The 18636-nt window shown below is 34.4% G+C and overlaps 10 protein-coding genes across 10 annotated transcripts; 6 read left to right on the top strand and 4 right to left on the bottom strand.

Annotated features, from left to right (window-relative positions):
* Positions 1 to 697: 697 nt before the first annotated feature.
* Positions 698 to 2153, bottom strand: AC631_04426 (uncharacterized protein; the record flags this gene model as incomplete). Its single annotated transcript, XM_015613255.1, has 1 exon — positions 698 to 2153. A coding segment is annotated over one exon (1456 nt), but the record flags the coding sequence as incomplete, so codon positions are not given.
* A 456-nt stretch (positions 2154 to 2609) lies between these two features.
* Positions 2610 to 3323, bottom strand: AC631_04425 (uncharacterized protein; the record flags this gene model as incomplete). The annotated part of the gene is made up of 1 exon (XM_015613254.1): positions 2610 to 3323. The coding sequence occupies one exon, from the start codon at positions 3321 to 3323 to the stop codon at positions 2610 to 2612; it is 714 nt and encodes a 237-aa protein (XP_015465932.1).
* A 219-nt stretch (positions 3324 to 3542) lies between these two features.
* Positions 3543 to 4214, top strand: MRP8 (Mrp8p; the record flags this gene model as incomplete). The annotated part of the gene is made up of 1 exon (XM_015613253.1): positions 3543 to 4214. One exon carries the CDS (start codon positions 3543 to 3545, stop codon positions 4212 to 4214), a length of 672 nt encoding a protein of 223 aa, XP_015465931.1.
* A 355-nt stretch (positions 4215 to 4569) lies between these two features.
* AC631_04423 (Sec63 complex subunit) lies at positions 4570 to 5358 on the top strand (the record flags this gene model as incomplete). The annotated part of the gene is made up of 1 exon (XM_015613252.1): positions 4570 to 5358. The coding sequence occupies one exon, from the start codon at positions 4570 to 4572 to the stop codon at positions 5356 to 5358; it is 789 nt and encodes a 262-aa protein (XP_015465930.1).
* A 365-nt stretch (positions 5359 to 5723) lies between these two features.
* SEC3 (GTP-Rho binding exocyst subunit) lies at positions 5724 to 9740 on the top strand (the record flags this gene model as incomplete). The annotated part of the gene is made up of 1 exon (XM_015613251.1): positions 5724 to 9740. The coding sequence occupies one exon, from the start codon at positions 5724 to 5726 to the stop codon at positions 9738 to 9740; it is 4017 nt and encodes a 1338-aa protein (XP_015465929.1).
* Positions 9741 to 10205: 465 nt separating this feature from the next.
* Positions 10206 to 11567, bottom strand: AC631_04421 (uncharacterized protein; the record flags this gene model as incomplete). The annotated part of the gene is made up of 1 exon (XM_015613250.1): positions 10206 to 11567. The coding sequence occupies one exon, from the start codon at positions 11565 to 11567 to the stop codon at positions 10206 to 10208; it is 1362 nt and encodes a 453-aa protein (XP_015465928.1).
* Positions 11568 to 11728: 161 nt separating this feature from the next.
* Positions 11729 to 13780, top strand: AC631_04420 (apyrase; the record flags this gene model as incomplete). The annotated part of the gene is made up of 1 exon (XM_015613249.1): positions 11729 to 13780. One exon carries the CDS (start codon positions 11729 to 11731, stop codon positions 13778 to 13780), a length of 2052 nt encoding a protein of 683 aa, XP_015465927.1.
* Positions 13781 to 14090: 310 nt separating this feature from the next.
* On the top strand, positions 14091 to 15647 carry AC631_04419 (RNA-binding GTPase; the record flags this gene model as incomplete). The annotated part of the gene is made up of 1 exon (XM_015613248.1): positions 14091 to 15647. The coding sequence occupies one exon, from the start codon at positions 14091 to 14093 to the stop codon at positions 15645 to 15647; it is 1557 nt and encodes a 518-aa protein (XP_015465926.1).
* Positions 15648 to 15779: 132 nt separating this feature from the next.
* Positions 15780 to 17345, top strand: AC631_04418 (uncharacterized protein; the record flags this gene model as incomplete). Its single annotated transcript, XM_015613247.1, has 1 exon — positions 15780 to 17345. One exon carries the CDS (start codon positions 15780 to 15782, stop codon positions 17343 to 17345), a length of 1566 nt encoding a protein of 521 aa, XP_015465925.1.
* A 30-nt stretch (positions 17346 to 17375) lies between these two features.
* Positions 17376 to 17915, bottom strand: AC631_04417 (translation machinery-associated protein 20; the record flags this gene model as incomplete). Its single annotated transcript, XM_015613246.1, has 1 exon — positions 17376 to 17915. The coding sequence occupies one exon, from the start codon at positions 17913 to 17915 to the stop codon at positions 17376 to 17378; it is 540 nt and encodes a 179-aa protein (XP_015465924.1).
* Between the last annotated feature and the right edge of the window lie 721 nt (positions 17916 to 18636).

The raw sequence follows: 18636 nt of genomic DNA, 5'->3' as shown, positions 1-18636 counted from the left end.
AGAAACTTTTGTAATGGCTTTATACTCATTATTGGTGTTAGTATCGATAATGTGAATAAAATTCCTCCAAGTACCCATGGTGAGCATATGCAGCTTAGTCCATATAATAAAGTAGGAAATTTGTTTGTTTCTTTGTAATGCTTTACTTGAAACATTAATGCTAATAATATGACTGAGACACAAAATGATACAGTTGCTAATCTGTATCGTAAAACCAAAAGTCTTAAGCTGTTTAATAAATCAATTCTTATCCTAATTGTTGTTAATGCTTTATCAGGAAGGGAATCGGTCCATATTTCAATATTCAATCCATATTCTTCCTTAGGTTTTACTTTAAATGGAGTGTATGGCGCTATTCCGTGAATATTTAATAATACTTCGTTGTTTGCTTCCATATTGACATGCCATTTTACTTCGTAAGGTTCATTACTCCATTGCCTTATAAATGTACGAAATGATGGAATATATTCTGTAGTTTCTCGGTTTTCGGGCCATTGCACTTTTAACTTATACGCCAAAATACTACTCCAAGCTCCAGGAATTTTTATATTCATTGATAACGCCTTGTCTAGTGGTAATGCAAAGTGTGCACCTTTTGTCATCAATGTAAATATATTATCATCTATATTGAATTGACTAGCATTGTAATCAGACAATTCGGCTAGTAAAAATTCGTCGCTATCTTTTGATTCCATACCTAGTAATCCAGTAACTATCAATGTATCGTACGGCTCTATCATAGTGGAATTGTATTGAATCGCATGATATGGTGATTTTTCTCCCCCGATAGATGATTCACTCAATGAACTTGTGTCATCTGCTGATCTAGGTATGATGCTACTATCTTCACTGATATCAATACAATTGAACAACACAATCTCAGTTGTCTCTTCATTTGTATAATCAATTATGTTGACACCTTCTTCAATAGCATCCGTTGTATTGCATAATAAAAGTGTCGGTTGTGTATATCCTTCAGTAACATCTGATGTATGTTCACCAATTTTCATAGAGCTCAATAATGAAAATTGAACTTTTGATCTTTTAGGGCTTGCTGATCTAAATATATTTAAAGGTGAAGGTGTCTTTCCTGGCACAACTTTTAATTTTTGTCCCTCTTGTACATAGTTTATCTGCTGGGAACCTGCCTTTAAGAATATATGGTTAGTTGTTTTATCATTAGCTACTTTATCTTGAGAGGCATAATTTTCAAACCCTGAAAGGAAATTCTTTCTCAAAACCTTCATTCTTTTATCAAGAGAATAAGTCTTGTCTGGAGATTCAAAGTCTGCTATTTCTAGTAAAGCTTTCAGTACTTGTCTACGAAGCTGTGCACACCAAACTATGGCTAAATGGTCTATTGGAGTCCAAACACCAGGGATACCTGTAGTATAGACTGTAAACCCATTAGTAGGTGGAACTAAATAGCCTAAAGTCGTATAATCAGCTGGTAGTATAGTATCCAACAACCCTCCAGTAATGGATATTACCGAAATATTCGATAATCTTTCTTTGGCAATTTTTGCAATCGTATTGTCTGTTTCTTCGTTATCGTAACCCTGAATCCAAAACCTATCTACTGCTGAATAAATCTTCAATATATCACCATCGAACGTCAATGGAGCAGCAGCATGCGGTGAAGCTAAAGTAATGATCGTATTAATTGAATCAGGGTTATAGTTAGGAAGCGAAACCATTACTCTACTCACCACACCACCCATTGAATGCCCTAAAACAACAACAGATCTCGGAGGGTGTTCGCTATTCGCATACAACCCAAGAATAAACTTGATTGCTTCGTTCAAGTACTCTGCCTGATCCAACATAGTTCTTCCATGGAAGGCTGTGAAATCTTCATTGAAATCTGCAGTGAAAAAATCATAATTCTTTGCGTTAGGGTTTAAATCATCTGATTCCAAATAATGATCAAAATATAAATCTGAAGTCTCTGCAGCTATGGATCTCACTTGTCTGTAACTTCCTGCGTTCCCGGGTATGAATAGTATCGGTATTCCTCCTAAATGGCTAAACCCTTCGTTTTCATCCGGAAGAGGATCTCTTCCTTGTTCTCTATAAAGATATAAAGAATACTTTGAAGCAAACTTAGTATGGCTTTCATCAAATGCTGTTATTCTGGCATATGAAGGACCCATATACACTATTCTACATCCTGGGGAATCTGCTCCTGTCAAGCCTCTTGTGTATAGATACCCAGTCAAATAGAATAGCACTAAACCGAAGAACGATACTAGCAATAGTATACTTCTATTTAGCCGTGCTTTGCCTCTATAATTGGAATCCATTTATCAGTTCGCTTTATAGAAGTATATAGTGCTCTTGGTTGGGATGTATGGTGGTTTAAACCTCGGCATATGTTATATATGGTAGTTTTATATTTATTCTCGCGCATCAAGTTCCAAAACATTTTTTGACTATCGCCTACGTAAATAATATCCTATGATGCCCACCCTCTACAAGCACTATAGATTACATAGTACAGCGTGAATTCATAAATAAAATTCTAAATAAGAAAGTACACCTCAGAGGAGACCCTCATATAGCTCCAAGACCGTCTCAGAAAACTTCGACTTCTTATCGCCTGCGATAATTTATTCTGATTCGCCTTTGTTTTGATATTGTTTTGCCTTATCCTTCGGATCAATAGAGTTATCAGCGCTCTTATCTTTGTAGCTCTTCTCATTCTCCTCATTTTTCTTCTCGTTTCTATCTACCTTCGACTTATCTTCATCTTCTTTACCTTCTTTATCTTCATCTTCTTTATCTTTATTTTTCTTATCTTTATCCGGTTCTTCTGATATAACTACCTTGTCTCCAATCGCTTCGTTCGACTCGAGTACCTTAATATTAATGTCCTCCTTCAAAATACCTTCCTCCTTGGATAATTTGACCAATTCTTTGATCTCACTGGTAGAAAAATGCCCGTCTAGCGGGATTTTACCCTGTGGAATCTCAAACCCATCTTCATCGTATTCAACTGCATCATCCTCTCGCTCTTTCTCATCCTCCTTTTCTTGTGTCTGTTCAGAACCTTCCTTAGCATCAGCACTGCCTTGAGTGACTTTGTCGACCGGTTGCCCGTCTTCACGCTTACTCAAACCATTAATCTTGTTACCATTGCCTTCTTTGTCTTTTCCTTTCTCCTCCTCCTCCGTCTTCTCCTTGTTCTCCGCCTCTTGCTCTTCGTCTTTAGCATCAGGCAGGTACTCAGAAACAAGATCCTTTAATTTTTGCAATGTCCTCTCTTGAGGCGCCTCAGACGCAGAAGGTTTTTCAGGTTGTGTCATTAATTGAATTTTATCCATTTTGAATTCTCTACTTATCAGAATAATACTTTACAATACTTTATGATGCTAAATTCATCGTCGACTTTTTATCATATATGTTTCTAACAGTGACGTAATTGAAAAGTGGTAGAAGGAGGCTCTGGCACGTGATTCTAGATCTAATCGAGTCCGCTCTTATATGAGATACTTGATATATAATGATGAATTTGTCTATCATCATATTTATTATTCAGCATAATGGAGGGTAAAAAAGATCTTACATTGGAACAACTACACGATCAAGTGCAGAGTTTGTCTAAAGTTGTGGAAATGCAGTCACAGTTGATTGCAAAGACTGGCAAACAGCTCATGGATATTCAAGTTAAAGATGTGAAGAGCAAGATGAATGCTGACACCGAGAAAAGTAGTTCTAAGGCAGCGAATGTTGATATGGATGATTACGCTACAAATGAAGACATTATCCAGTTGGTAGGTGAATTGCAAGGACAGTTGGATATGCTTGAAGACAGAAATATCAGAAGAACGATCAATTCTCATTTGAGTAGCAAAGATAAAGATGGGCTTATTGCTCCCATTGCTAATAAAGACGGAGACGATCCACAAGAAGATGTTTTTCCTGCCACCATTGGCGATCTTTTGAGCTTGAGCAAATATGACATTGTGCAACTCTGTGAATTCTATGAGTTGGTCATTCCCATGGACCAACAAGAGCATTTGAAGGAATTTTTGGAGAATAACAACGAAATGGTGGATATGGAAGGTGCGAAGAGATTATTGGAGGTTGGGGCCGACAATGCTACTTTGAAAGAAAGGGTAGAAGCATATTCCGATAAACAAATCGATGAATTGTTCGATATTCTCACCCGATTCATTGGTGTAAGAGCCAGAAGAAGCGAATCTGCGTGGTAATACTGCAGATTTTCTATAATACGCTACTGAGAAACAAAAAAGTATCTGTCGAAGTGATGCTGGGTCCTGTGCCGAATACCGAAGTTTTAAACACATTCTAAGGTCCTCAAAATTAATTGTTTCAGAATTCAACGCTTGAGAGCTGGCTTGGTTTTTCTGTAGAGTTTCATAGCTATTCATTGTTATAGATTCCGTTGAAATGTAAATATCATAGGGTATAGGATATAATGAATGTTTTGGTAAGTGCACGTAGTGTTGATTCCAGCAAAGGGCCACTCACTTTTCATTGACGTGTTGTTAGTGTATAGCGATAGAATTAAACAACCGAAAACGATCAGCATAGTAGTTACTTGCCATGGATGAACAAGAAACAACACAGGAGCAGATTAAGATCTCCATTTACACTCCATTAATATATGTCGGGGTGTTGTTGACATGTTTCATTGCGTTTTCGATTATTTATAGACGTAAGAAGTTGAACAAATTGACTAAAGTGGAACCAATATTTTCAGAAAATCATACATTAAACCTATATTTATTTTTAAAACAACAGTATAATAACCCTGAAGCTACTGCGGAAACAAAGCCACATACTAAAGTTATGAAAGCTGCATTGTTGAGAAGAGGAGTGGAAGCTATTAGAAGATCATTGAAATTAAAAGAAAACGAACCAATTTTTAACAAATTGTATCAAGATGGTTTAATTGGGGATGATGTATTTAAGAACTTTCAAATACAAGCCAAATTTCAAGAAATAGAATTGAAGGAAATCGTGCAAGAATGTGAAACGTATAAAAAGGGTTGGGTTCAGCAATTTTTCCCTGTTGCTCAAGAAATTTGCTTCAACGAAGCCTTAAGAAGAAGGTTAAATTCCATGGATGAAAGATCAAAGAGCTTGTCTGACATGTGGCAGTATTACGTAGAAAAGTCCGAGTCCAATGTTGCAGAAGCAGTAGATGAAAAATCAAGTGCTACCAAGACTGCTAAAGAAAAAAACAAATCTGCTTCTCAATCTGGCGCTAATACACCTGAAAAGGTGCTTTCAGACTCCGATGCTGAAGCTGTAAGTGAATCCCAAAACGATGGTGATAATAAAACTTCCGAGAATAAAAAGAAAAAGTCCGGCAAAGGAAAGAAGACATGATTTATACTAATTACTCATAAATTTTCTGTAATATAATGCCTCTTTAATCCTATGTGTATATATAACTTTATATATTAAATTAGTATTCGTATAATGTAGCTTGTTAAATGGTCGATAACCATAGACCGCGAACTTTTTCGAGATTCAATTATGAAAACAAATCATAATCAGAATAGAGACTATTCCTTTCAAAGCAATACAATCCTACAGTCTTTTAATTGTGTAATAATACAAGAGTCAAACACAATTTGCAAGACCAATTAATAGTGCGATCTTTCATCTAACGAATATAGTCCAGAAAATTTAGTTTTCACTTATTCGAGAATCGACTAAACAGAGAAGAATTGTGTCAATAAAAGCTTACTATGTATCCTAGAGGGCCTAATCAGCATCAAAGGCCAGTCCAGCAGACGCAAAGACCAGTGATTCAACCTCAAAGAGCACCTATACAACAGCAAAGAACCCAACTTGCTCCAAGAAATCAACCCTCATTATCCCAAGAAACTCTAGAACAGCAGCGAAGAAAGGTAGCAGATAAATTAATTGCTGATTGCTATTCTAAAAGAATTCTTGATAGAAGTGGTAAGCCATGTGTTGAAACCTCATATCAAACACATGTTAGTATCAAGGAATACTCGTCATTTCCTTCACGTCCTCCCCCAGATAACCTTCCGCCTAGTCAAATTGGAACCGTCAAAGACCGTGTTTTGGTTCTCTGCATCAAATATTCTGGTAGAGTCTTAATACAGAAGGGTAAATATAATGAAAATAAAGACGTATATCAAATCGGTCGTACATGGGACATGGACGAATTAAAAACCATTACTAAATGTGGAAAAGATGGCATTATTTTAACGTTGAATAAAGATTACTATTGGAGTGTAGAGGGAGGTGCAGAAAGAGTTTGGAAGTTTGCAAGGTTTTTGACGAATGCATACGGTGGATTTATGGGTAGATACCCAACTTTGAATGGTTTTTCTATTGAAGATTTTAAAATATCGCCTTCTCCACAGAAAAAACATTTAGGAAATTCTTCTCCTAGTATGGGCGGAAATGATAGTGGTAACGATATTGTTGTTAATGAACCACAGCCACATCCTCAGTTATTGAAAACCAAATCTTTGAAAAGAAAGAACTTACCAAAACCAGTTTTACCACCGCAACCTCTTCCTCAACAAATATATCACGAGCACGGAAAACAAAACGATTTCTATAAAGATATGGATTTTACTGCAAATGGAAAGTTACCTTCTAAACCTATGAAAGTAATGCAAGTTGATAGACCTTCAACGTCATCACTTGACCAGGTGGATAATCAGAATTCATCGGCAAATAAATTGAACCAATCGAAAGAATTACAAAATACAAATGAAGAATTTGTTGATAATTATATCACTTTTGATGACAAGGAACCGTCGAATACTCCATCTACGCCCAAACGTGAATCTAAACATCCGTATCAAGTCAATTCTCCGCTTAGAAGCTCCGATACTACTCAGGATTCACAAAATTTTGTTTTCCATGCTGATAATACATATTCCCCTGAAAAGCTTAGAGAATATGTGAAAGCAAATGAAGAGAAATCTACTTCGCCATTGAGAAACTATAAACCTAGACGAATCTCCACCGAAGTTGAGCAAAGAAAAGTATCTGAGCCTTTAGAGTCGGCAGCCGCCTTAGGTATTAGACTTGAAGAGCAGCTTCATAATGTTCCAGATAAAGATACTTCTGCGGATTCTGCTCATTCCTTCCAAGTTCCCGCTAGAAATGTTTCGCCTGACTATAGTATCGAGGAAGTTGAAAATGATAGTGATGAGGAACAAGAACCCCAACGTAGAGCTTCAGCCTTTGATAGTAAGCAGGCTCCTGTCAATCGAGAAGAACCTATTACTCAGATTGATAACAAATCTGCCAACACTCATGTAAATAACACGATCGATTCTTCTATACAAGATATTGAAAATTACATGGATTCTCAGCTTTATTTTGCTCCGGGTGATGAATCGGTTGATAACTCAAGACAAATCAGTCAAAATGAGACGCTTGAAAGCAATATTAGTCAAAGGGAAATTAGTGAGGATGATATAATACCTAGCTTACAACAAGGGAATGATCTGGACTTTAGAGGACATCAATTAGAAGATGAAACAATATCTACACAAGAATATACTGAACAATCGGAAGTTGGATTGAATATTGATAATAAAGGTTCTGAATTTCAAAGAGAAAAAGATGCGGAGTTGGAAGAAATCTTAGATGAGGTTAATTGGTCTATATCAGATAACAGTGATTCCTTGATTAGAAAGTTGACGAAGGAATTAAACAATGTGAAATTTCGTAATGTTAAGGATTTAGTTACATTGGATTTTAGCAAAGATTCAGTTTCTAATGATGTAACAACTTCATTGAGTGAAATCGAGAATTTAACACATATTTTCAAAAAAATGGAAATAGACTTTAAATTTCTTGGTCCCGAAGTCAACTTGATTGAAAATAATTCTAAAGGTCTTCAAGTGAAGTCTGTTAATAAGAAATTATTATACAATGATTTGAGCAGTATATTGAATAAGGTTAGCATGCATTCCGACGATTTACGAGCTATCGAATCATTTAGGGAATTTGATCGCTTAAATAAATTAGAGGCTATAGAAGTTAAATTGGTTGGCTTATTTAATGCCTTAGAAACTATTAGACTTGATTATAATGAAAACACCGATAGTTTAAGTTCTATGAGGGCGTTGAGGCAATATCAATCAAATTATGAGCACGTCACAGCTAGCTTTATTAGACATTTTAGTCGCTTCATAAAAGATCAGTTCGGATTATTATCTCAACAAATGATGCAAAATATGGATGATTTTTATCCTCAAGCAATGTTTAGAGAACTTAACAATCTTTTAATATATTCAGGTTATACCTACTTCGTTAAGGGTGTCTCTCCAAGCGATTTTCAAGATATAAATGGGAATTTCAATCTTTTGATGAGCGATTTCTTGGAGAGAATGATTACTCACAAGTTGAAAAATTTGAAGTTTTCCTCTTCATCAGTATCTGCACATCTATCTCAATCTTTAGATAGTGATATGCCTTTAAAGAAATCTAGAACATTAAGATTATCTACAAGACGAGAAAAGCATATTAGCAAAGTCAATCAAGAAGAATTACAAGGCTTAAAGCAAAATAAGAATTCTAACGAAATCGATGATCCAAAAGCAATTGTTGACATAATAAATAGCACGAGAGATGTGATATTTGTATTACAATATATCACTGGTAGACTATTCCATTATGATAGTAATATCATCGATTTTAACGAGTATTGCCAAAACAAGCCTTATCCAGAAAGGCGTGCAACTCTTGATAATCCATCATTGGATATAGATGATGATATGAGTTATTCAAATGACTCGATTTCCAACTTGAATGCCGTGTTCGGTGGATACATTAATATCTTCATGAAAAAAGTTACCCCAACAGAATTAAATATACCATTACTTTTATGTTATTTGCAAAATTTGCTTGATGAAAATAAGAAATCAAATCAAGAATTCTTATGTTTTAATTTTTTGAAAAAGGCTTCTGACAAGTTTAGACTTATTTGGTCCAAATTCATCAAGTCTCAATTAAGCCTATTGAACAAATCCGCGATAATTGCTCATTGTGGTATATTGCCAGCAATCAAGAATGTTAATCAAGTGTTATTGGTTACTGAATCGTCTTTAGACCAACCAGGTAGACTCTTTGGTAGTCTTGACCAGTCCCAAGTCAGAGCAATGTTAGCAGAATCCTATAAAGAAATCTCTGAAGCTACTATTCACTTGTTTATGAGAGATGATCCGTTATTGAAGAACCACGATTTTGATGATAAAGAAAGAGAGCATCGTAACGTCAGCATAATCCAAAACATATTCTATCTTACTGAACAGTTAGCAGTTTTCAGTTCTCCGGGCATAACCAAAATGAGATCACAATTGAATTCTGTCTTCAATAAGGTTTTAGAATCGTACTTCAATAAGCTCCTTCACAAAAACATTGGTAAGTTGGTGGAATTCGTTGATAATTACGAAGCGTTGGTTAAAATGAATAATGGCAAGCCTAAGAAATACAATAAAAAATACGTTAAATCATTATTGACCGGGTATACTTCAAAGGATGTATCCGTTAAAGCTGCTGAAATTTTCAGGAAATTAGAGAAGCATTTCATAACTGGTAGTGATATGTTTGAAAAGGATTTACTAGACAAATTATGGACAGACATGGAAGTTCAATTTATTGATTACTTTTCGAGATTAAATAATATCCTTAAAAATGACTTCGATAGAGAAATTGACTATGCAATCTCCAGGCAAGACATACACTCTATATTTGTATCTATTCACTAAATTACATTCAGTATATATTATCACTCTATATATATAATATATTTAAATTGTTAATTGTACTTCTGCTATCTTTTTTCGATAATGTGAGGGCGGAATTTTTATCTGCCAAAAATGCGCTCGTTTTTATAATCGCAACAGTTAGACTTAAGGATAATACTTACATGTCATCCCATACCACCCAAACAACATAGATCTGAATAAAAATTGCTCCATGATAACATAATTACTTGAACTAATAGCATGTATTATTTATATGTAACCAAATATTTTTTTCGACTTTTTAAATCATTTAGAAGATAATTTTGCATAATTGAACATTTTTGCAGTTATTTGACAATATTGTAAATGAGATTTAAAATAACTAAGTTGGTTTACTCTTTAATTACAAATTATATAGAATTATATTACTTTAGAATTATCTTATTTATGAAATATTTATGCCAAGATGTAGAATTATACGCAAACCTAATAATAAGCCCCCCTTCCTGAGTACTCATCGGTCGAATTCAGGTTCAATGATTCACCAAAAGGCTCATATGGTTTTACACTGCTGCTAGGTATGCTGCAGCCAAGGGGCCACTTTGAATCTTTATCAATATCTTTCCAGGCTGATATTGTATCAAACTTTATGTTGTTATTCTCTTTTGTAAATTTAAGGTGTAACTGAATTAATTGATCAAATAAAAATGTCAAATCCTTCAATATTATACCTGAAGATTCTTGAAACAATGATTTATCAATATTTAAAGTGGTTATTGACTGCAAATCCTTAATATATTGTTCATTTTTACGAACTGAAACTTTTGACTTGAATTTAGTAAGTAGTTTTCCCTGTTTAGGTTTGACCTCATTGAGGTTCTTACTTTGCAAGCTTAAAAGCCCAAAGTTTATTAATCCTATTGCATTACCCAAGCTATCTTGCTGATACTTTTCAATGGATAAAAATAGACTTGCATAGGCTGTAGCATATTTTTCTATCACACTAAGGTATTCCTTCCAGTTTTTATATTGGAGGTTGATTGATCCTTCTTGATTAGTATGAAGATTGTATAACATGTTTTGGCAATCTCTTAATTCAGTTACAACATATATTGCAACTTTGCTTAGCATTCCATTGTTTTTGGTTTTAAAATTCTCAGTTTCATTATAATAGTTCCGATTAATCCATGAAGATTTTGATAAAATAGACATCTGAATGCATATATTGTTTATCTTATCTAATAGGGAATAAAGAAATGAATTGAAACAATTGCCCAGAGGATTAAAAGTAGACAGTACTATCTTTCCGAAAGATAAAAACGATAGGGATTTCTTATAATAGTTACTAACTTGTTTCCATTTTTCGTTTGTTTCATCATTCAGTTCACTTGTGGGGTCAACTTCTATCAATTCATTTACTAATACAGAACCTAGTCTTGTATATATTAAACTTATTCCAATAATAACTGCTTCTATCTCATTCATTAAGCTCCACTGGATATTAGTACTCTTACTTTTTATAACTTTCCCAAGTACATTTTTCTTTGGTTCTTTGGGGTTATCGACATATATATTTGTCCAAGGGAGCTTTCCTGAATCAGAAATTGTGTAGTTGCAGCAGAATTGTATTATTTTGGACATATCGTTAGAAGCTGATTCAGAATTAGCATATTTGAACAAATCTTGAAGATATTCTTCAAGTTTAACAACATCTCTTACAAGCTCGTTACTGTTTCTTGTAGCACTGGTAACGAATGAGGCTCTTGTAGATATCAATTGAGGATTCAAAACTCCCGTACTAAAAGTATGTGATTTAGCCAAAGGAGGTGTATCGGGAAGGATAATCATATCTTGAAATGTTGGTATTTATAAGTGTAATGAGGATTATCAGATAGCCTTACAATGCGTGTTCCATAATTTTGTATGTATTCTCAGGATTTTGATATCGAAAAAATGAAATGATCGTCGTGTAGCATTATGGACCAAAATATTAAAATAACCTATAAATCATGAAAATTCCTGACTCATCTCCTGCTTATAAGTATGGGATAGTGGTGGATTCTGGTTCTTCAGGATCTCGAGTCCAAATATATCGATGGGAGGATCCAAAATATACTAAAAAGCATGGTAAGGAAGAAGATGTTTTATCTTCTCCACCTATGATAGTTCAAGAAAAGGATTGGACATATAAGACTAGCCCTGGAATTTCTTCTTTCGATGATAAGGGTAAAATTAAAGACATTTGGCCAAAGCATTTCGCTAAGCTAATGAAATATGCCGAAGACATCATTCCTCTGAATAAACATAGTGATACACCAGTCTTTGTATTAGCTACAGCAGGTATGAGACTATTGTCCCCTCCTAAGAAGAAAATGATATTAAAGGAGACTTGTTCTTCCATACAAAAAAATACCAACTTCTATTTGCCAAATTGCAAGAACTTTGTTCAAATTATTGATGGAGAGACAGAAGGAATATATGGTTGGCTTAGTTTGAATTACTTGATGGGCCAATTTAACAAATACAAAAGCTCGGATAAAGTACATAAATCGATAGGATTCATGGATATGGGTGGGGCTTCAACGCAAATAGCCTTTGTACCTTCATCAAACGAAGAGATAAAAAAGCACGAAGACGATTTATCTAGAGTGATATTGAGAAATATTAATGGAGAAAACCAAAAATGGAATGTGTTTTCTGAAACATGGTTGGGTTTTGGTGCTAATGAGTCCCGTAAAAGGTATTTGAAACAATTGATAAACTTGTCTATTTCAAACCCCAATTTAGGAGCTGAAATTAATGATCCATGTTTGCCTAAAGATGCGGAGGTGAACTATGAACACGAAAAGGTCACATATACAATTAAAGGTATAGGCAACTATGAAATGTGCTTAAAGACCATTTATCCATTGCTTATGAAAAACATTCCGTGTAAAGACGAACCTTGTTTATTCAATGGTATCCATGGACCTCAGTTGAACTTTAAAGAGGATAAATTTGTAGGAATTTCTGAATATTGGTACACAGCTAATGATATTTTTCAAAGCGGTGGTGAATACAATTATCTAAGCTTCAATGAGAAAGTTCGTGGATATTGTGAAAGTAATTGGAATGATATATTGGCTAATTCAGAAAAGGGCCATTATTCTAATTTAAATCCAGACAAGTTTTTAAAAGATGCTTGCTTTAAGGCAAGTTGGGTTATTAACATTTTGCATGAAGGGTTTGGATTACCCAGACTTGGACTTGAAGTTCCTGAAGAAGAAGCCGGAGAAAAGGAATCAGAAGAAATTAAAAAGATAGATGAAGTACATGTTCCCTTCAAATCAGCGGATTCTGTGAACGGCGGCGAATTATCTTGGACTCTTGGTAAAATGTTATTATTTGCCTCTAGTCAAATTGAACCAAAAAAAGACAATAATGATTTAGAAATCGGCGTATATCCAAGTGAAATTTCTGGTAAGGAATTTGTGACAGGATCAGGAATCTTAGACGTTGCTTATGATAGTGATAAAGATGAGGACGAGTTACAGAGCAATTTTATTTATTCAATTATATTTATTTTCTTATTGTTTTTTTTTGTTTACCATTTTGGTAAGAAACACATGAAATGGACTCATGGGTTCAGGAGACTTGAAACTTTATCACCTCAGTCCGTGAAACTGTACATCAATGGCATGGGATCTAAATTACCTGGTGTAAACAAATATTTCTCGAATGATGCTATTTACCTGGATTTTCTGAACCAGAATGACATTAATATAAATCTTGAGGAAGGGATGATTTCAAGTGCAGCAACTCCAAAAAACATGCCTGATCTTTCAGTATTAAGAACTAGATCGACAATGAATTTATCCGAGATAGACAGGTCAGATGATAGAAATGACACCGACTCAATCCATTCAGGTCCTACAAATTTTATGAGTAAACCTTTTTCATTGCCAAAGAAAAACCAAGGAAATTTATTTCAGTATGGGGACAATAGGAGTTGGGATTCATTAGTTAGGACCTCAAGTAATAGTTCCATACAGAGGGCAAAAAATTTTGAGAGAAACAAATAACGACACCGAAAGAACTTAGCATAAATATACGTTGCTTAAAAATTTAGAAAAGTTTTATATCTAATACTACCAGTACCTTATATATAAAGTCTTAGTTATCTTAAGAGTAGACAATCAATACCATTACAAATATGTCTCCATGATCTTGTCTTTGACGTTATTGTAGTGAAATTTAATCTTTCAATTATGTGCAGGAGATGATGTGCAGCTCTTCTCTAATTTTTTTTTTTCACATATAGTATCAGATAACTTAACAAAACTTGTAAATCAATTTAACCAAACAATAGATTATTACTAAAGTTCTCTAAAGATGAGAGTTAAGAAGCCAACATCAAAGAGATCTACCACCCGTATGAGGGAAGGTATTAAAAAGAAGGCAGCTGCACAAAATAGAAAGAATAGGAAGTTATCGAAGAAAGATGTCACCTGGAAATCAAGGAATAAGAAAGATCCTGGTATTCCAGCCAGTTTTCCATACAAGGATAGAATTATCACGGAATTAGAAGAAGGTAGAGCATTAGACAAAGCCAGAAAGGAAGAGATGAAATTGCAAAGACAAAAAGAAAGACAAGAAGCCTTAGCCAAGGGAGAAGTTGTTGATGATGTGATGGAAGAAGATGAGGAAGAAGACCAAGAAGGTGGATTAGCAGCATTATTAGAATCAGCACAACAAGCAGCTCAGGAATACGATGGTGTTGAAGAAGAAAATGATGAGATGGTTGATTCAGATGAAGATGTTGAATATGAATTAAGCGCTTCTGAAGATGATGAAGAGGATAGAAGTGAATTAGATAAGTCTCGTAAGGCATATGATAAGATTTTCAAGACTGTCGTGGAAGCTGCTGATGTTGTTTTGTACGTGTTGGATGCTAGAGACCCAGAAGCAACAAGATCAAGAAAAGTCGAACAAGCTGTTTTACAAAATCCAGGTAAGAGATTAATATTGGTATTGAATAAGGTTGATTTGATTCCAACTAATGCTTTGAACCAATGGCTCAACTTTTTAAAGTCATCGTTCCCAACTGTCCCGGTTAAGGCTGCATCAGGTGCTAACGCCAATTCATTTAATAAAAACCTAACTTCAACCATGACTGCAAATTCGTTATTACAAGCTTTAAAGAGTTATGCTACTAAGTCTAATTTAAAGAGATCTATCATAGTGGGTGTAATTGGATACCCAAATGTTGGTAAATCTTCTATAATTAATGCTTTAACCAATAGACATGGCAATAATACGAAAGCTTGTCCTGTCGGTAACCAAGCGGGTGTCACCACATCAATGAGGGAAGTTAAAATCGATAATAAATTGAAGATTTTGGATTCTCCAGGTATAGTATTCCCTGATGAACTTACTAGTAAGAAGTCATCTAAATCTAATCAAGAAGCAAAATTGGCATTATTATCTGCTATACCTCCTAAACAAATCGTTGATCCAACAGCTGCTGTTAATATGTTATTAAAAAGATTTTCAAAAGATCCAGAGATGGCTGATGGATTAAAAAAATATTATCAGTTACCTCCATTACCATCGTCTGACCTTAATGAGTTCTCGAAGCAGTTTTTAATTCATATTGCTAGAACTAAAGGAAGATTGGGAAAGGGTGGTATTCCAAACTTAGAATCCGCTGCAACATCGGTCTTAAATGATTGGAGAGATGGCAGAATTATTGGTTGGACATTACCAAAGGCTTCAAAGAGCACCAGTGATGGTGTTGATATGGCTGACGTAAATGTTGACGGTCCAAAAAGTTCAATGAGAGGTGAAAAGGAACCTCCAAAAATCGAACAAACTACTGTTGTTAGTACTTGGGCCAAGGAATTCGATTTAGATGGCTTATTGGGTGACAATTTTGGTCTCTCTACTTAATCATAAATATGTTCTATATTTCAAATTCTTAAAATTTTTTGTAGATAAAAATAATGTACGAGCTGGAGATAACCTCAATTTTTATTTTCTTTATTTTCGTACTCGATGTACATGTAAGCGAAAGTCACATATATGTATGAAAAACTTGATAGAATAATAACTGTGGATGGCCAATTGGGTACTGTTAGGTTTATTGGACAATTGCCTAGTAATGTATGGGGTCCTAACGTGACAGCTTTAGGAATAGAGTGGGATCAATCAGAACGAGGCAAAAATAATGGTACCTTGGAAGGTATATCATATTTTGAGACAGAAGTTGACGGAGCAGGTTCATTTCTAAAGATAAATAACAAGAAGATAGTAAAAGAGAGATATAACTTTATTGAGGCCCTCTTACGACAATATTCTAGCACTAGCGTTGATTCCAAAAGTACAATAATATTTGGGACCAAGATTGCAGAAAGCTATGGATTTGAAAAGTTGAATCAAATTCAATCCGATTTCAATAATTTAGTATCAGTTTCTCTAGAGAAGAAAAGTATATATACTTCCTTTGATAAATCTGACGGGGTTAATAGAATCTTCGATAATTTGAATAATGTTACAAGTTTGGATTTGAGCTATAATTTGTTTAATGATTTAAATGATGTCTGGGACATTATTGATCCACTTGAAAATTTGACGGAACTAAACCTCAATGGAAATAGATTTTTTAATGATGAGAAGCATACTCCTACAAAACACCATAATAAATTACACACTATAAATCTTGCGTCAACAAATATAACCATACGACAAGTTATACACCAAATTTTGCCTAAATTTCCAAATTTGCAAAATATTACCTTGGCTGGCAATAGGTACACGGATGAAGTTTTCCATGATGTATCAATTAACCATGATTCATTGTGGAATATAGATTTATCATATAATAGATTGCAAACTGTACCTCACCTTAGAAATAAGCTGAATATTTTAAGTTACTTCAACTTAGCAAATAATTGTATCTCAGATATTCGTGAAGATATGGTATTCAATTCTATTCATTGTGTTGATTTACGAAACAACAGGATAAACGCATGGAATATAATAGATAAAATGTATCTTGCATTCCCCGACTTAAAAGAGCTCAGGATTAATGGGAATCCAGTCTTTAGTAGTATTTCAATAGAAGAAATGACCATCAACTTGATTGCTAGATTTGAATTCCTGGGAGCAAAGACTACAAAGAACGGATCTAAAGTGAATAAATTAAATGGTGCCTTTATTCTGGATGATGAAATTACTAATGCAGAACTATACTTTATTTCTAAAGTAAGGAATGGGGATTATAATTATGATCGTAAAAGTAAAAGGTGGCAGTTATTAATGGAAAAATATCAAATAGAAGATATACCTCAATCCCGAGAAGAAAGGAACAATATTAGTCGAAAGAAGATAAAGTTGAATATAAATACTGAGTTTGGCCGTCAAATTACAGAACGTGTATTTTTGACAGATAATTCGATACTACGCTTGAAAGGAGTGATTTCAAGAAATCTAAATCGGTCGATATTACAATTTAGAGTCTTTTATTATATCAATGAAGCAGAGGATGCAGTAGATAAGATTAAAGAGTATTTAGATGATAACATTGCAACGATCGGTAATTTTGGTTTTCTGGATAATCAGAAACTATATGTGACATTAAATACATAGAGTTATTTATCTATTTATAGCTAAGCATATTTATTCTTTTAACCCCCATAAACCATCACCCAAGTAATGTAATAACTCAATACCAATTCCCTTATTTTTAGACTTGATCTCATCAGTGCTCATTATTAATTTACCAACAGCTAAGGCATGCTCCTTTCCTTCAGCGTATATAGTGACAATAGTATCCTCTGGCAATGATTCTTCCGGCAATTTGGCACCAGCAGATGTTAAACCAGGACACATAATATTTGCACCTGACAAGACGAATTTGATAGCACCACGGTCAACTTGAACTCTTGGGAAGCATTGTGGATATTTATGGACTACTTTCAAATCTGGAATCAAGTCATCAAAATGTTGAAACAAAACAACCTCGTTGTCAATGGAGTATAATTGTATCTTATCTTCACATTTAATAAGAATGGCTTGGGATTTCTTCGGTATGATATTGTCGATCACTGGTTCTAAATCTTTGAATTGCTCAACAAATTTAGACTTCAAGCCTCTTTGAGCAGATGATTTAATGTTAGAACGAGAATGAACATCTTCTTTTGTGAATTTCTTGAACATGTTACTCGGTCGGTTACTGAAATATTTCTTTCTCTCTCTGTTCTCTTACGAACAGATGAACAAAAGCTCATCCCGAATCGCTTTTCAGCATTCTTTTGTATTCGTAACACAAAACCAAAAGTTGTTCTATCTATGTTCACAACCTACGCTATAAAGCTACAATAAATGTAAAGGTTTATAATTACAATGCCACCATCCTGTCATACAACATTGGTGTCATCGCACTCAAAGGAAACCTTTAATTTTTCTGACCTCTTACAATTTATTATTTATATATATGCTTAATCTTGCGATCAAGCGGATAATAATTGTATCCAGCTCAAGATTTAATCATGGCATCATTAAACCGAGCGAGGCATAAGGCGATAAAAACTACTATAATAGAAGAGTTTCTTCCATTCTTCTATTTCAAATACAATGCCCTCACTGTATTCATTTTGACATAGAAGAATTGATAATGACCTTCAAGAAGTGTCAAATCTAAAAAGAAGAATTCCAAAAATTCCCTTAATATCAAAGGCATAAAGCCATAATAATAAGGAGCTGTCAGGTTATAGTTTTCAACCAGCAAAAACATGATCTCGGACGAATCCTCACTGATACACGTAATGCCCCTGCATAAAGATAAAGAAGAAGAGAAGAAGGAAAATGGTTAAAACCATTTTAAAGGTAGATTGAGCGCTTTTATACAACAGACATTTATCCGGGTAACACAGCATAT

The sequence above is a fragment of the Debaryomyces fabryi genome (assembly GCF_001447935.2).
Source record: "Debaryomyces fabryi strain CBS 789 chromosome Unknown contig00118, whole genome shotgun sequence".
Taxonomy (NCBI): Eukaryota; Fungi; Ascomycota; class Pichiomycetes; order Serinales; family Debaryomycetaceae; genus Debaryomyces; species Debaryomyces fabryi.
Note: the sequence above shows the minus strand (reverse complement) of the source record. Positions and strands in the feature narration are given on the sequence as shown.